Source organism: Cryptomeria japonica, chromosome 2 (assembly GCF_030272615.1).
Source record: "Cryptomeria japonica chromosome 2, Sugi_1.0, whole genome shotgun sequence".
Taxonomy (NCBI): Eukaryota; Viridiplantae; Streptophyta; class Pinopsida; order Cupressales; family Cupressaceae; genus Cryptomeria; species Cryptomeria japonica.
In genome coordinates this window covers 100,903,075-100,920,561 of record NC_081406.1, presented here as the reverse complement: position 1 = coordinate 100,920,561, position 17,487 = coordinate 100,903,075, and the positions used below count along the sequence as shown (strand labels likewise).

At 35.0% G+C, this 17,487-nt stretch overlaps 1 protein-coding gene across 3 annotated transcripts in view; it reads right to left on the bottom strand.

Moving 5' to 3' along the window:
- Positions 1–5,231: 5,231 nt before the first annotated feature.
- LOC131054251 (amino-acid permease BAT1 homolog) overlaps positions 5,232–17,487 on the bottom strand; it is a 35,684-nt gene continuing 23,428 nt past the window's right edge. For all 3 annotated transcript variants that reach the window (XM_057988722.2, XM_057988723.2, XM_057988721.2), the window contains 5 exons: positions 17,086–17,305; positions 16,803–16,984; positions 15,036–15,325; positions 14,728–14,857; positions 5,232–5,770 (listed from right to left, as the gene is read on the bottom strand). In XM_057988722.2, the coding sequence (XP_057844705.1) occupies positions 5,423–5,770; positions 14,728–14,857; positions 15,036–15,325; positions 16,803–16,984; positions 17,086–17,305 (1,170 nt within the window). In that variant the 3' untranslated portion in view covers positions 5,232–5,422. The remainder of the gene's footprint in view (positions 5,771–14,727; positions 14,858–15,035; positions 15,326–16,802; positions 16,985–17,085; positions 17,306–17,487) is intronic.

Sequence of the window (17,487 nt, the reverse complement as noted above, 5' to 3'; positions counted from 1 at the left end):
AATAATTTGTAAGCGTAAAAATGAAATAAATAATATGACCTTAATAATAATGACTAGATACCAGAATTTTTTAAGTAGATCCAATTTTAATGGTTAAAGATTATGTAAGATTAAAAAAAACAAATAATACAATCACTATCAAAACAATTTTTACCCAAGATTCCATATCATCTTGCATGTCTAATAAAATAATTTGTAACAATAAAAATGAAATAGATAATATGATTTTAATAACAATGATTAAAAATAACCTTAATAACAATGATTTCAAAAGTTCTCATTATGATCATAAATTTTTTTTACAAGCTACACTTTCTATAATTGTGGAACTTGTGCCCTTGACATTTCCTATCAACAAAATTGAGAGTTATTTTCGATACAACACATAGACGAGGGGATGCTTATAAAATGTGCCCCATGTTCGTCTATGCTTAAAAAATGTGCCCCATGTTTCATATCAAAATTAATCTCTAGCTGTCCCAAGAATAGCTAGATGTTTCATAGCAATTTCTACATTGTTCATCTAGAGAAGTAACATCTTGCCCTCTGATTTCCAACTATTTTCATGCAGATGGTGTAAGCAATTTATACAAAACAAAAATTGTTCTTCCAGTCCTAAGCAGGAACTGGACTAAGGATCGCAACCTGAAGTTATTGTTCATGCAGAAGTAACATCTTGCCCTTGTTTACTAAGGATCGCAACCTTAAGTTATTATCATGTTCTTTAAGTAATAGCCTTGTTAGCTATTACTAATACATTGTCTTATAAAATATTATCAATGATTAATTCAATTCATTTTAGATAAATACATTGCTTAATTAATTAATATTGGATAAATACAAGATGGAAGATAAACATGTTAATATTATATTGATTAATTAATCAATTAGTATTATATCATTTAATTAATTATATTGATTTATCATTTACTTAACATTGTGTTGTTTAATCAATTAATTAATATTAGATGAATAAATTCATAATGGCCACATTCTGAAGAATAAATTTAAGAGATAAATTTTAAAAATTTATTATCATTATTGAATAATTGGATCAAGGGAATGGGTTATGACATACAAAACACTAATGCTAATAAAAATGGATGCCCCATAGCTAGTCATTAACAAGTGACTTGGTATAGAATGTAACTCTTACATGTCTTAAACTTCTCTTACATTTCCATTATAATTTTCATATTGATCAAATTCTCAAATTTGGATGCTCCATGAGGGTATTTAATGTCTCGCCATACAAGATCCTCTATACCTCCCAACTTTTACATTTTCAATGTAGGCCATTCATTGGGAATGGATATATGGGCATACATACTTGCGATGAGCCAACCCTTAGCCTTTGTGTTTAATGCATTCTTAAACAATATTTTAAATTTCCATAAATAAATAATGTCTCCGCACTCACATGGGCATCCCAAGTTTCCCGCTATACAATTTTTATTGTGTATATAATTAATTATAATTCAGGCTTAGGATTTACAAGGTAAATACCACACCTAATCCCGGTATTGTCCTACTTGGCATTTATATCAATGAAAAGACATAATTGGAAACTAAAAATGAATGAATCAAGTGCTAGAAGAGGCCAGTCTTATGGCCTCTCCACACCATTGGTTTGATTATTCTTATGATTATCCACCACATTCCATCCTCTTTTTTGAGAATGTGTACCACTAGAAGGTCTAGTAGTAGGCTTGGCTCTTAACATTACTCATAGGAAGTCTTTTGTTTTGTGTTTAGAGGATTTACATCTATGCGTATTCAACAAATTAAAATAAATGACTCTTTGGATGTGGCATAGTAAGCCAATTTGAATGACAAAGAGTCATTGAGATCTTTTGAAATATTGACCTCAACATAAACATGGTTATAAGGACAAGCTAGAAAAAACTTAGTCACCTCAACAAAGACAACACCGTCTAAAGAGGTAGCAAAACAACTAAAGGAAGACCAACAAGGCAAGGATAAACCAAGGATCTCGATCCAAACTAGGACCCAAAGAGCTCATTCTTCAAAGGACAAAGTCTCAAGTCCAAGGAATGAAAAACGACAAAAAGCTACACCATGGTCCATGCATCAATAATACCATCCACATGGTTTACTTCAACAAAGTGAAAAAGGAAAAAACCCATTTTAGAGATTTTGAACAATGTCTAGTTGAACCCTGGATGAAAGACCTAGGCAATGTTAACCCACTTCTAAAGCATGCTTCAGATAGGATACATCTAACAAAATAACCAATTAAAATATAAAGTTCAAGCTATTTGTAAATATTGTCTAATTCAGAAATAGGCAAACCCACATCAGGTGGGACTTCCAAAGAGTTACTCCGTGAAACACCTTCAGTATGAATTGTCATGGTCTCTTTGGAGGAGGGGCCATTCTCTCATGCATCCAAGCCAGCCAACAAATTCGCCATCAATTATTGGATTGATAAGGCTGGAAATTATTTAAAGGAAAAAGCCATATAGAGGCGAGATTTTTTTTTAAAAAACATTATAAATACATAGGAAATATGTGAACTATCAAATAAAAAGGAATATGACATGAGCTTACTACTGACAAAACCAAACACATGTGAGCAAAGCCAAGCTCAAAAAGAAAAATTATAAGATGCACTATTAGTGAAAAGGTGTTATTTATCATGAAACAATATATTATAAAATGAGTGAGTGTTGTTTTATAAACCACCCAAACCATTATCAGTGTAATCTATATCTTTTGAGGCATTGGTAAAAATCCTGCCATAGATCAATTATGGAAAGCAATGGCTATTGGATAAGAAGGTATGTCCAATTACGGATACAACATATAACTAGTAATGTTTTAACCATGGCTATTGTAATAGTGAGAAAATATATTGATTAAAAGCAATGAGCATTAGATAAGGAGTACATAGTGTTGGAATCCAAGAACATTGAGAGGGGGGGTGAATCAATGTTCTACCGGTAAAACTAACTATAAACTTATTGCTTATAAACCGATTAACAGTGAACAAAATTAAAATGCATAAATCAAATAACACATAAAGAAGAAACACCATAACACTAATATTTATACATGGAAAACCCTATAAAGGGAAAAACCACGGTGGGGTTGATACCCACAATATTCATATACTTAATCAAGGTATACAAATATTACATAGAGAGGATTGCACATACAATCAAGCCAACTGCCTAGAGCTCAATGCTCAAACAAAAGTCTCACTGACTTACACAACACTACAAAGTGATTACAATAAAAAATGAACTTATAAATTGCATCTGACCATGCTGGATAAATTCCGGTTCAAGCTTTGTTAACCCTCTCTGTGTATCGGTTCACTGATGCTCTATTTTGCCATGTTCTGCTACCGGTTGAGACTACGCACTAAAGCTTCCTATCGCTGACCAAAATGCATACCATCAATCTCCGATTCATTCACAACCATAATCGCATTCCACAAACATCACCATCTAATCCATAGCTAAAAGATCTCCTTAAATACCATACTAACTTTTCACCATGTCGGCTTCAATGAAGAATATAATCTTGTCGGCTATCGGATCATGGGATCACAAGATATAACATACATAATCCCGATGACCATGTTGGCCTTCACATGCTAGCAAAAATTCTATAAAAGAAATAATCGGGGCCACAAGATATCTTAGTCGGGTTCCAAATGCACGTTACTGGGATCAAGACTTAACCGGTTGTAAAGCAACGCGAATATACTAGTTGAGTGTAGTGAATACCGGTTAACCCAAACAAAGAAAAATGATAGATCAATGAATCCCGATGAAGATATAGACACAAGAAGATGAGTTGCCATCAATGACAACCCTAAGTGCTATTTGCCTTACCGAATGAGTGTCAATTGCCAACACAGAATGTGTCCAATTAATGTTTTGAAAATAATAGTCAGATGTTATATTTTTAGATGTTATATTTTTCCTCCTAAAGTGGGGCTATAACTTGAGAATCCTATATTGATCATGAAGAAATCTAACAAGCCCAATCCACAAAATAAAGAAGATACATGTTTGCACCCTCTTAATAAATGAGTATTTTGAAAAAAAGAAAGTGATAATAATAGACTTGTAAGTGGTTATGGATAATTTAATATTTATTGTATATTTGTAATTGCAAACCCTGGAAATGAATCCTTAAATTGTTGAAATATATCTCAACTAGATTAATTAAATAACTCAGAAATATGACTCGTAACAAGAGGTCTAGAAGCTAATCCTGAGATGTTAACAAAGCAAAGTGGATAGTATATAGAATGCATGCGTTTCGTAAACGAGAATGTTTGCATTTCACTCAGAGACTAGAATAAATGCTGCGACAAGGTTCAAATTTGTTCTGCTGATAGCAGAGAATTCTTTAGTTAAATTGATAAGTTTGTGTCCTTAGCGGGAGACCAGTTTGATAGCTTGCTCGATTTGTTTTAACTTTATGTTGAATATGGGAGAACTTTCTTAACTTCTTCATGCTTGAGGATTATTATTTAATAAACTTTCTTAACTTCTTCGTGCTTGAGGATTATTATTTAATAACACCTTTTTTAATGTACTTTTGCTAAGCATGCTCTAACTAGACCCCAACTTTAGAAATCCAGTGGAACTCGGTTCGGGTTTGATCCAGATTCTAACTAGACCACACTGGGATGAATCGATCATCTTCTTAACATCTTGTCAAGCAACGTGTTGCAAATTTTTACGGCTCTCGATAATATTGACAAAAGAACCAATAAACTTAAGGAAGATACAAATATAGTAATGTCGACAAAATTGCCATTGTGCTGCAAATATCTGTACGAGACACTCAAGCATTGACAAAATTGCAATTCCACTCTCAATATCTAAGCAAGATGCTATTAGCAAGTAATTCATTAATATGTCTTAAAAGTAGAAAATTTAAAAGTATAACTGCATAAGATAATGATCTAATTATTTGTAGTAAGTCAACAACAAAATTTAAGATTCGAAAGAATTTTTTTATAGAAGTGTGCTCCTTTTGGGGAGTGGAGAATAGAAGTAAAAATCCTATCTTCTGTATGTCAAATTGGATAGTGAGAATCACATTGAGCACCAAGAATGGTAGGATATTACAATGTCTCTCCATTAAAAAAAAATATATAAAATGAGTTTTTCGTCTTTGACAACCATTCCATTCATATATAAGCACGGTATTGAATCTATTATATTTTTAAAGAATTAAGAAGGATAAAAAACAGAAAATAGTCCTGCATATACCATTACAAAGCTCAAGAGCATTCATTAATTCATTTATACAGAGACTAGGATGTGAATAAAACATACTAGTTTCAGCTCACGATCAAACAATAAGTGCCAAAATTAAACACTATCATACAGCCAAAGACATAACTTAGAATCAATACAATTTGTAATTATCCTTCTTACATTTTTATATTTGCCACAGGTCCCTTGAACCAGTGCCTTGCATGGATAAGCCAACTCCCACAAACTAACACAAATAATCCCCCAACTGCTACAGGGGTATAGTTGAGGGTGTCTTTTGTAATCGGATATTCTACAGGGAGAGAAAATAGGACAGTAATGGTCGCAACCCATAAAACAGCTACCCAGCCTACAAACAGACTGAACTTGCCAAGATTGAAAGGGCCTTGCACAAAAGTTCTGCGTGCAAGTGTGACACGGAACAGAGTAGGTAAGGCATATGCAATGTACAGACCAATTGTTGCAATTGAGACCATAGCCTGGAATGCAACTAGGCTGACGAGAGACTGCAAAAAAGGAAGTTAAGACAAGCTTTCATCAAAAAACAACGTAAGGAAAGAAGTTAGGAACATATATTGAAACTCGTTATTTCTTGCATGGTCAGATGTTTACTTCTGAAGCATCTCATAGTGTCCCTAAGAAAATGTCTTAAACGAATGAAAACGTGCATATGAAATAGATACAAATACTTTCAATTTGAACACATATTTTTAACTTGCCCCTTGAGAACTCCCAATTCATTAGTAATGTTTTATTATCTTAGCACTTTTTCATATTGCTAGTTTAAAACTCAAAGGATGATTAAAGAAAAATGTAACGTCTCTTGAACAAATTAAGTCCAACGAACTCTAAAGTGCGCTTTAAAGTGCGAACATACTGAGCAGGGAACTGTTGCTTCTTAAGTAGGGACAAAAGATATGAACGCACGCAAGGACTATTGTGCACACTCAAAATCAGCGCTTTTAGTCAGCTGTACCTCAGCCAGCAGTGTGTGCATTGAATCAGGCAAAATACCTTGCGTGCTTGCACATTTGGTCACCTACAACAGTTACAGAAGATGGAATGTAGGAAAAAAGCACCAGTAGTTGATCATATTCTAATAATCAATCACTGCTTGTTCACCCAACCTCCTAATTACTAATTTTAAAGAAGCCAAAACAATGATAATGAAAAGCTCATTAATAAGTTTCACATGTATCAATAGCCGATCACTTTTTAGCTTTTTTCTTTATAATTGACCCATGTGTGCACCACTAGTGAGATATTTGTGCACAACTACTGGGAAATTTGTCCACAAGTACTGGCAATTTTGAGTGGACCGTTACTGGAACATCTTTAAGTAGGTATCAAGCAACACTTTGAAATGTGTACTTTTTGACCCTTGTGCGCATAACTGATCCCACCGCATGTGTCGTTACTACCCAAAAGCCAGAACCTGGCTATAAGCAGTTAAGTTGCACATAGAGACAACAACAAAAAATCATCAAAATCTGACGCACCATTTAGGATCTGTGGGTGTGCGAAGTTAGCTATAACCAGTACTGGTACACTTCCCCTATTTGTAATTAATCTGGATGCAAATTCATGAATGCATATATCTACCTTCTCAGGTGATATCATGAGGCTCTGACCAATTTTCTTGCATTAGAAATGAGCCTCAGTTTTTCTCAGAATTGATACAATACCGAGTTTCTCAATCTGATTTCCTTGCCGATTGTAATCCAAGTACTACTTATTTATGATTAATGGGAGAGTTCTAATGCTACATCTTTCTTCTATTCGTACGTGTATAACTATAAATCTTTTCATGTTATTATTCTGCACATTGCCTTTCATATTATAGCTTATAGATCCTTCTATTCTGAAGTTGTCCTATATAGCAACGCATCCTTGGTTCAGCGGTGCAGATCAGTAATGGTGGGTTTTCTGAAAGATAAATTTGATAGATACTTTTGAAAGAACTTAGTGCCATATTTCATATGTAACCATAGGCCATATCAAAGTGTATTAAGATTCAGGGTAAAAGGTCTTTGACACAAAGTTCTCTATATTTGTGTTGGTAGACTTTCACTTGAAAGCCACCTATTCAGATTAGCATCAAGCAGGGGAACTAAAAATGGTATAGTAACAAAGTTTGTTGCAGTCAAAGAGCATCATGGAAGGCAAAACAGTTATTGCAGTAAAGGCTTAATCAAACACACTTTTCTGATCTCCTAAACAGATCCATTGACGTTGCAAGCAAATTTGCTGCTGTTTAGGTTGGATAATGTCATGTCAACAGTGAAACAATAAAGTTTCTCACAAAGGACAGTTATTATGGGAAGAAAACAAGCCCCACCCTGAACCATAAGTGATAGCTACAAGTGGTTGAACACAAAGGGTCAAGTAGCTGAGTGATAAAGCAACCAAGCACTGAATGGGAGGTGTGGCTAATCTACACAAACTTAGCAAGGCGGCAGAGTCAAATTAAGGGCCTCAAGCAAACAAGTGTGGCCTGACAGAAGGTATTGGAAGAGAAATCCACGCTCCAAGCCACAAAACTGCTGACCTCATCAAGCATAGTCATGGGAGGATCCTAGGTTCAAGTCATGTCCAGCCAGTCCATGGAACCTATCATAGGATCAGAGCCAGTCTAGTACCTCAAGCCCAGAAATGTCACTTGAGGGTGGGTCCAGGGTAGGGGATGACAGTTGTTGGCAGAAAACAAGCCACACCTTTAACTACAAATAGGTCAACAGCTAAAGGTGTAGTGCATCTCGGCGTGATGAGCATAATTATGCAAACATCTCAGCATTGAGTCCTAACTCCTAAATGATCCATGGAAAATAACAATCGTGGGGTTACTAGAATCACAGTCACATGGCACTGTAATCCACTACAGAAAGAAATTTTCTGTCAAGCCTTTGGAAATGGGTAGATTGACTCATCTTTATACATAACAAACTAGGACCACAAGCCTAGATGTATTATCTTTAAAGCATGGGAAGGAGGGGGAGTAGGCCAGTGGCTTTGGAAGGAAACAATGCACGCTGCAGACCACAAAGGGATAAGTAGATAATTGGCAGAGCAACCAACACCAAATGAGAGGTCCACATTCAAATCCTAGCTAATCTATAAAAATCTAGCAAGGCATAAGGTCCCAAAGCAAACAAATGTGGCTTAAGGAGGCAGTTGTTGGAAGAGCGCTCCACAGTCCAAAACACAAAGGTACTGTAACTCAAATGCTAGAGCACCCCAGCATGCTGAGCATAGTCATGGGAAAGTCTTCGGTTCACTGTTTAAGTCCCATCCAGCACATGGAAAATAGCATGTCATCAAGCCGCTCTAGGACCCCATAAATGTGGATTGAGGGTGAGTAGGGGAAGGCATTTGCTGGAAGAAAACAAGCCAAACCTTTAACCACAAAGCGACCAAAAGTTCAAGTGGTAGATCATCCCAGCATGCCAAGTATTATAATGTGAAAGTGGGGTATTGAGTCTTAGTTGATCCATGGGAAATAGCAGTTATCAGGTTGTAAGAATCATGCTTACATTGCACTAATGTTAGTTGTATTCCACGAAAAAGATAACTTTGTTGTTATGCCTTTGCAAAGGGGTAAATTGACTTATCTTTATACATGGTTTAGTCATCCTAATTAATATTGTAATACATGCACGATGACATCAACATAGATAGAGTTAAAACTACTTAGAGTTAAAACTACTTAGAAGAGTTCTTTGTTAAAGTTTGTATCAAAAAGTAAACATTGAATCACACTCCATGATTCATCATCAAGATTAGAAACAAGTGACAAAAGGTACGAGGATTGCTAGATTAACACAAGTAGTTATCTAGATGCCAAGTAAAAGGAGAGATTTTGAGTTAGGCTAACACAGACAAAAATAAATTAAACAATAAACTAAAAAGACAAATAACTAAAAATGTAAACTTAAATGGAATAAAATAAGGATTGTTAGGAAAAAAAGGAAATAAAATAAATTAAATTTGGACAGCATTATTTGAAGTAGAAGAAAAAGTTACAAGTTGTGCAAAAGAGTTTTAAAATTAAAACACAGTAATAGAGTGTAAATAAAATATTAAATTGGCATAAAAAGATAATTAAAAATTATGAAATAAAATTTATTAAAGGTCACGGGAGGGAGGTTCAAGATGTAAACAAAAAGGAAAACAATTTTCTAATGGTGGAAGCAAAGGATAAGAACAGTAATGAAAAAGAAAAAAAAAAAGTCAAAAAAGTGACAAAGGAGAAGAGAGATCAATTACGACTAAGAGAGAGAGAACTATGAAGTGCTCAAGGAGGTGAAAAGACCTCAGCAGAAGAAAACATTAACAATATAAACGGCACAACAATAAGAAAACAACCAACAATGAGGATAGGACACAAGAAGTATAAAATAAACCAAGGTCCATTTGTGTGTAAGTCTATGGGTGCCATGCCTTACGTAAACCCCACCATCTCTATTGAGATGATGTGGCTGCTTGTTACATAAAACAAATTTCCTTAATTTTATATTGCAATGATTGTCTTCCTTCAACAAGGCTTTGGCGGCTTCTAAGAAAACGTCGTGCTTTGTGCTAAAAGAATGCTCTGCTAGTGCCAATTACTAATGCATGCACAGTTGATATCTGCTTATGTTCATTGATCCTATAGAGTAACATGTTTTGCCAATGTAGAAGATAGCACAAGAAAATCAATTTTGTAAACAATGGAGTTAAAGAAGTGGTTCTCTCCAATATTTAATGGAAAAAATCATATTCTTGGCTTTCTTGTGTGGTTTAAAAGTTATCTTGTTGTCTTTTCTAACTTTCTGATATATGGAAGACGGTGCAATATTTTATTCAACTTCGACATGTTCTATTTTAAGTGTGATATAGCTCCTATTTATTAAGATTACTTAGGATAATGAAGATATTCAAGTATTTATACTTAAGTAGCAAACATTGACATGTGTTCACCTTGACTTGAGGTACACAAATGCCCTCACTACCTTATTAACTCAAGATTGATGGTAATTAGGTGTCACCTCTATTTAATTAAGGCCATGTTTGTCTTAGTTAAACTGAGTTAACTCGCCTCTTAATTTAGTGTGATTGAGAGTTAACTCATACCTCTTAGACATGTCATCTTCTTGATTCATGCATCCAAAAGGCCTATATATTTGTATGATACTAATTGTAACTTGTCTCCATAATATTGAATATAAAAATTCTTTGTTCATTTTTCTGGTTTTGTGATTGGCTTATAGGTATTAAGGCCTTGGGTAGACTTGTTGTTCATAACAAATTCTAACATCAAAGCTATGATGTCCTAAAGTTAGTCCATTTCTAGGATTAGAGATAATGGTTGCTCTTTTAAAAATTTGGGTATGCTCTTCTCTTGCATCAAATGGTGATCTTGAGAATCAGAAAAACTTGATTATAATACCAATTTTGGGGGGTTTCTTTTTTGTGGTTTAGTATTGCAAGTTGCTTTGGGAAATATGTGGAAAAATTGAGTCAGTGGCATCCAAGAAAGTTAATTTTTCCCTTTGATGTATCCAAATTGAGCATTGGAGGCTAGATCTACAAGGGTTTTGAAGTTGGCAAGTGCATGCCAAATGTGGAGGGTACATGGTCCTTTCAAGGATTTTGAGTCAAATCCAACCCTGCCATCGCATTCAAAAGGCCAAGAACCAACAAATCGACTATCAAATCATCAAAATCAAAGAGCTTATGCTTGCTCTCAAGTTTTTTTCTTCTCCTTGATAGTACGAATGATAGGTTTGCACAAAAACTTAAAAAAGTAATCATGCGATATATGAAGGCTTATGCCTGCATAATACCCACTTGGCAAAGTTCGCAGCAACCACATCCCCAACACCATTGGCACCTTTCACCTACAACCAACAATGTCTGCCACACAACTTCCACTCTACTCTCCTACCACCAATGGCACCTCCACTAGTTGGCCCATAGAATATTTTCACCAAAATAGTTGTTTGCCCGGCAGTTTTGCACCTAAAATGGTGGTTTGATGTTGAAATTTGTGGCTTTCAAGTACAATTCTAATATCTGAATGTTTTGTGGCATCAAGGAACATTTCATCATGCTTAGAATACTCTGTTTAATGCATAGAAACAAGACTTGGACTCGGCGTGGACTCGGCAAGGCTGACCCGACTCGGGACTTGGCAAAAACTCGGCAGGACTCGGCAAAAAGACCAATTTCTAGTGAGCCTTGCCTAGAGCGAGTCCTGAAGAGTCCCAAGTCCCTGAGACTCAGCTAGGATCACTCGGCTCGGGACTCGCCAGGACTCAGTGAGTCCTGGAACTATGATTTAATGATATCATCATGTGACATGCTGACATCAGCATCCCTTCCCTCCTAACCTGATCCCTCTCCAATATAATTTTGAAATTGATAATTTAACTTCAAAGGCTTTGTTCTAAGTCATATTAGCTCCATTTCTTGAGCAATTATTTTTAACTTGGGATAATTTTTAAAGAGCTCCACAATGGTGTAAACAAGTTTTTCATTTTGGTGTGTGGATTTTCCAAAATATGCATATTTTTACACATGACATTGAACAATTCTCATTTTGGAAACTTTTGGGGCTCCATTCAGGCCGCAATAACATTTTTGGGTGTAACTTTTTGTGAAAGTGCATAATTTTTCATTTAAAGATTGACAATGGCACATTAGACCATCATGTTCTTTCTCCGCCTACATCTACTTCTATAGTGACAAATTCTACAGATCTTCACAAGTCCACATATCCGTTTGAATCATAATTCACGTTGACACTTTCAGCAAGAGTACCAAATTCTCATCAATCCAGTTGTCTTAACTATGGTGAGCAATATACATCCGTGGTTAATATACTTGAATCTTGCATAGTCACTGATTCATCTTACCAATATTTGTCACAATTTGGCAAAGGCTTGGAGATTTTTGAGCAACATTTGGAGGATTCATCTTTGTCTTTCAATGTTGTTCTACACCCATTTCCACAAGGTTCCGATTTGTCAATTTTTTTAGTTAGTACTAGGACTCCTAATTTGATTATGACACCTCTCAACGCCAACATGGACAAACTTAAGTAGCTTCCAAGAACATCATATATTCAGAGTTTTATTCCCTCATATTCCTTTGGGGAATGGGAAGATATCCTACATATCTCCTTGGATTTTTGTCTTTCCGAGGGGAGAAATGTTCTTAGACCATCTTCAACTTTCAATGTCAAGAATCTACCATGGGTGCAAGAAACCACACATTGAGGAAGAGTAGCATGGTCTCTCTTCTTCTCTCTATTCTAGGATGGATTTTTTCCTCGCGTGGAATTTTATCCTCCTCACTTTTGAGGGGGGGATCACTTATACCTTTTCTCTTGATTTTTTCTTGGGGGAAGTTTTGCCCTACAATTTTTCTCCTTTTCAAAGGGATCATCATTTTACATGGGCACCTAACATGGCCTAGTTGCCAAGACCTCTTTCTCTTCTCATTTCTCCTAAGTTGCACTTATGGAAATGTGTTGGTTTAATATTTTATTTACCTTGAATATGTTCTATCCTAAGTGTAATATTGCTCCTATTTAATGAGTTTACTTAGGAAAATTGAGACATTTAATTATTCTCACCTAAGTAGCTAATAATGGTGTGTGCTGACCTTGACTTGAGGTACACAAGTGCTACCACTACCTGATCAACTCAAGATTGATGGTAGTTAGGTGCCATCTCTCTTTAGTTAAGGCCATCTTTCTCTCAATTAGACTAAGTTAACTCACCTCTTGGACATGTCATATCTTTGATTCATGCATTCAAGAGGCCTATTTATTTGTATGTTACTCTTTGTAGCTTGTCTCAATTATATTGAATAAAGAAATTCTTTGTTTATTTTCCTAGTTTTGTGATTAGCATATAGGCATTAAGGTCTTGGATAGATTACTTGTTCATTACAAAAGGAAGGCCATAGGGGCGTCTATCTCATCACCATCACTTTTGTGAATCTCATTATACCTTTTAACTTGTTTAAACACTTTAAAAATGTGTTTGTACTTGCACTCATGAATGATGAAAATCTTAGTCAAATGAGATCTCTTGTCAATGTGTTCTTCCATCACAGACTCTAAAGGCCCTTGTAGCTAGAGTTTTTAAAACACCCACTTTTTGGACCAGTTGATAGCGGGAAGAGCCATAAAGACAGAGGTCGGTTTGTGTTGTTTTTCTGAATGCCTAGTGTGAGATAGATCCAAAATGTTTTTTAAGAGGAAGAATATCAATGAAGGGTAACTTTCTATCACACTCAATTTCTTTTGTAAACCTAATACTGTCCATTATGTTGTTTAAGGGGGAATAAAATAACTCAATATGTCTCAACCATTGTGCCAGCACAAATTAGTATCATCAACATAACATTTCTACTGCCTTGGCTTTATAGGAAAGGAATTGAGTGCTTTTTTCTCAAAGTACTCCATGAAGGGGTTAACTCCTATAGAATCCCTGCAAAACATGGTCACTTGGAGACATGGCATTATGGATACAAGGACAAGGATTTTGTTTCAAATTATGGAACGGTGTCTAAGAGGTTGAGCTTAATTGGTTAAACTTTAAAGAATTGAGTTCTCATTGTGGAGACCCAAGTTAAAATCCCAAAAAGGGACATCTAATATGGAATTCTATATTGTGACTCTCGGTCTTCCATAACTGGCTTCTAGTGTGGAGGTAGTTTCTAAATAAGTGGATTTCTAAGTTGTGACTCTTGGTCTTCCATAGGTGGTTACTAGAGTGGTTGCTCAAAAGGAGTTAATATTAGTTTCATTCTTGTGCTCGCAAGAGCTTGTATTGATCTCATGTTGATGCTTGTATGGGCAGAGTATTTGTAAACAATTAGCAATATGAAAAATCGTGGCACAGGAATACATGATTAAGGATACTGCTCTATTATATATAAATGTAGTCATCAGAAGATGTGGATATGGGCATAGGATCCTTGTTCTTGTATTAGAGTTTCCTAGTGACCTTGCCACAAAAATTCACAAGGGATTTAATGCAGTGATTTTCTGATGTTTATGGTCACTGCATGAAAAAAGAAACAACTAGTCCAACTAGCCTAATCTGTAATGATAGAATTTGTCCTGCTCAATATTTAATGCAGGTCTCTTTGTTTCCTGAGTTAGAATAAAGATTCCCAAAATTTCTGGATGAGTTGGTGCATCGGTTTGATTAACTGTATCGATAGAAGGAAAGAATGAACTAGTAAAAAAGAGTTATTGGAATTGGTGTTTTCCAAAGCAGAGAACAACCCTTATGCGTTATTTCTAAAAAACTGGGGAATTTGTTTGTCAAGATACCCAACTGCAACACTATTTTGAGGATGATGCAACAACAGCTATGTACTGAACTCTGATTGACTAATAAATGAAAATGCAATACTACAGAACTCACTCACTTAAAGCAAAATATATCATTAAAATTTATGTACTTACAGTTAGTGCCATGCAAAATGAAATAATGGCTGAAAGCCAAACAGCATTCAAGGGCACCTCGTTCTTATTTACATTATGCCAGACTTTCGAAAGTGGCATTGCTCCATCTCTTGAAAATGCATATGTCATTCTGGGACAAATAATTAGATACAGCTGTTAGATTATTCTTCTTTTCAACTAAATTTCTATTCTAAAGAACCCCAAATTTAGGCATCATTGGAAAGATAAAACCGCAAGGACATGAAATAATCAGAGCTTTCTGCCAGTAATCAATTGAATTTAACAAAACAAAAATCACTGGATTGTACCTTGAATTACTTGTGACTGAGCTCAAGCCACAGAAGTAAATGGCTACAGCAACAACTCCAAGACAAATTATGCCCCCAGTACCATTGCCATATCTGCTCTTAAATGACTGATAGAAAATTTCAGCAATTGCATAACCACCAGCATCATTGTCCTTGCTCAAAATGCTGGAGATATCAGTAACTGCAAATGTAATACCAAGTATGTAGCCCCATCCCACAATAATGGATATGACAATAGCACTTATAATTCCATATGGACCATTCTTATCTGCACCTTTAGTTTCCTCTGACTAAATGTAGACAACAAGAAAGAAGTAACAAACAGTCATCCTCATGAAACAGGTAATACTCCATAGCAAATAATATAGCAACTAAATCTGGTGTATTCATCATTTTTATATACTTTTAAATTTCAAAAAAAAAAATTAGTTGATTGAAATTTTATCAGAGGAAATAATGAGTGATTTTTGGCAACAAAATATCCGTTCCTGTTATCAGGTGAAATAGCACCCCACAGAGGGGATGGAGCTCTTATGCACACAAAAAAACTGCACTATTCATTGGGAAGTCCATTTAATGACTTGAAACAAAGGCTTCCAAACAACTATTCCACACATAAACATGTACTTCCTGTCAATGTTCAGATGCATTCAGACACAAACACTTTTGTACATCCAATGCCCACATCTTTGAGATAAATGTATGTAGAAATTTTGTTCTAGTTGGGGAAGCAAATGCCTAAATTCATTTTTCTACCCTTGAGGAAATTTTCTGCATTGCTTCAACATAGTAAAAGGCATCAAGGGTGTAGCGTTTGATTCTCATCAAATGTATAGTTTGTCGTGGATGCATATTTGGAAGAAGAATGCAGAAAATACTGATATATTTTTGCATATTACAGTAATTCAAAGAAGCATGATGGAAAAGTACTAGTCAATGAGAGATTACATTTCCTCATGCCAACTGAAAAGAAATCAAAACATTGCACAATGGTATATGCAGAAATCTTCAAGATTAATGGGCAATAAGAAGGTGCAAAGTGGTGACATGACAGAATTCTAAAATGATTTGCTATCCCTGCCTAGCCAAGAAGGAAAACAATGCTCTTACAGGCCTCTGATCTGTGTATGGCTCACTTTTCCACAGAAATTAATAGGAAAATTCACACCTTGGAGCATAAACTGAATATAAATATAGTTAATGGTAGAAATTTAAAAAAAAAAAAAAAACTGCAACAGTAATACTGACTATTGGTAGAAGAATGGTCTCTATCATTATATATTGCTACCGTAGGTTTGAATCAAGAATCTTCCAGAAATTGTAACGCTGTTAGTAGTTCAATAGTTGCTTTGAGAGAGATGGTGCCCTAATCTAATGAAGTTAAATCTTATTTTGAAACTAGATCAAGAATGTATCAGTTTTTCACCAAAATCTTGTTTGAGGCTTGCATGGCCAGTGATAATTAAATCAATGAGCATTCTAAGGAGGAGCATTTTTATCTAGAGTTTTTGTTAAATCTGTGAGTTGTTAATTGTGTTTTATAATGCTTATATTATGTTTTCAGATTAAGCTTCTTCTTAAGAACAAGTTATTGATTTTATATCACTATGATGCCTATTTATTTTGCAATTTGGCAGTGGTATACAATATAACAGATGCAAAAAAACTAACATACTTAGGAGCTTTCAAATTCATTAATATGAATTGTTTCTCATTTGATGTTATGTGAGAAAACAATAAAAAGCAGTACCAAAACAAAAATCTTACCATGTGAGCAGAAGCATCATATCCACTTAAAGTGTACTGACTCATGAGGAGTCCTAAAACAAAAATATAAGGCTTACTATGAATTCCAACTCCATTATCAGTATTGAAGTGTTCAAAGACAAATTCAGCACTAGCCTTCTTAGGAGCAACAGTAGGTATAAGAATCATAAGAACAAAAACACCTGAAAAGAAAAAAGAAATTTAGTCCTAAAAAATTGAATTTGTATAGATAAACTTCAGAATATATTTTCAGACCAGTGATCCTCGATATGCTGATGCTTACCTAAAACATTCCATGCAGCAGATAGTGTCCCAAACAAAGATAACCATGTAACCGGAAGACTATTAAGAATTGCATGAGAGAAAAGAATCCCCCCATGAAAACCTATGACAACATACTTGGAGGCATTGTATCCACCACCATGCTTGCCTCCTGTACTGAGAAGGATAATCACTTGAAGCAGTTGTGCAAGAGAGAAATCTATACTTGTAGTAACTGCCCACTGAAATAAACAACCTTAGCAATGATAAATATATCAAAAAAATGAGTCTTTTATAAGGTAACAATAACCAAACATTTGGAAACCTACCATAGCATGTAACCCATGTATATTGCTACAATAAACACTAAATATACAAGCAAAAAATGCAACTTAAAATAGTTTCAGTTCCTAATATCAAGTTT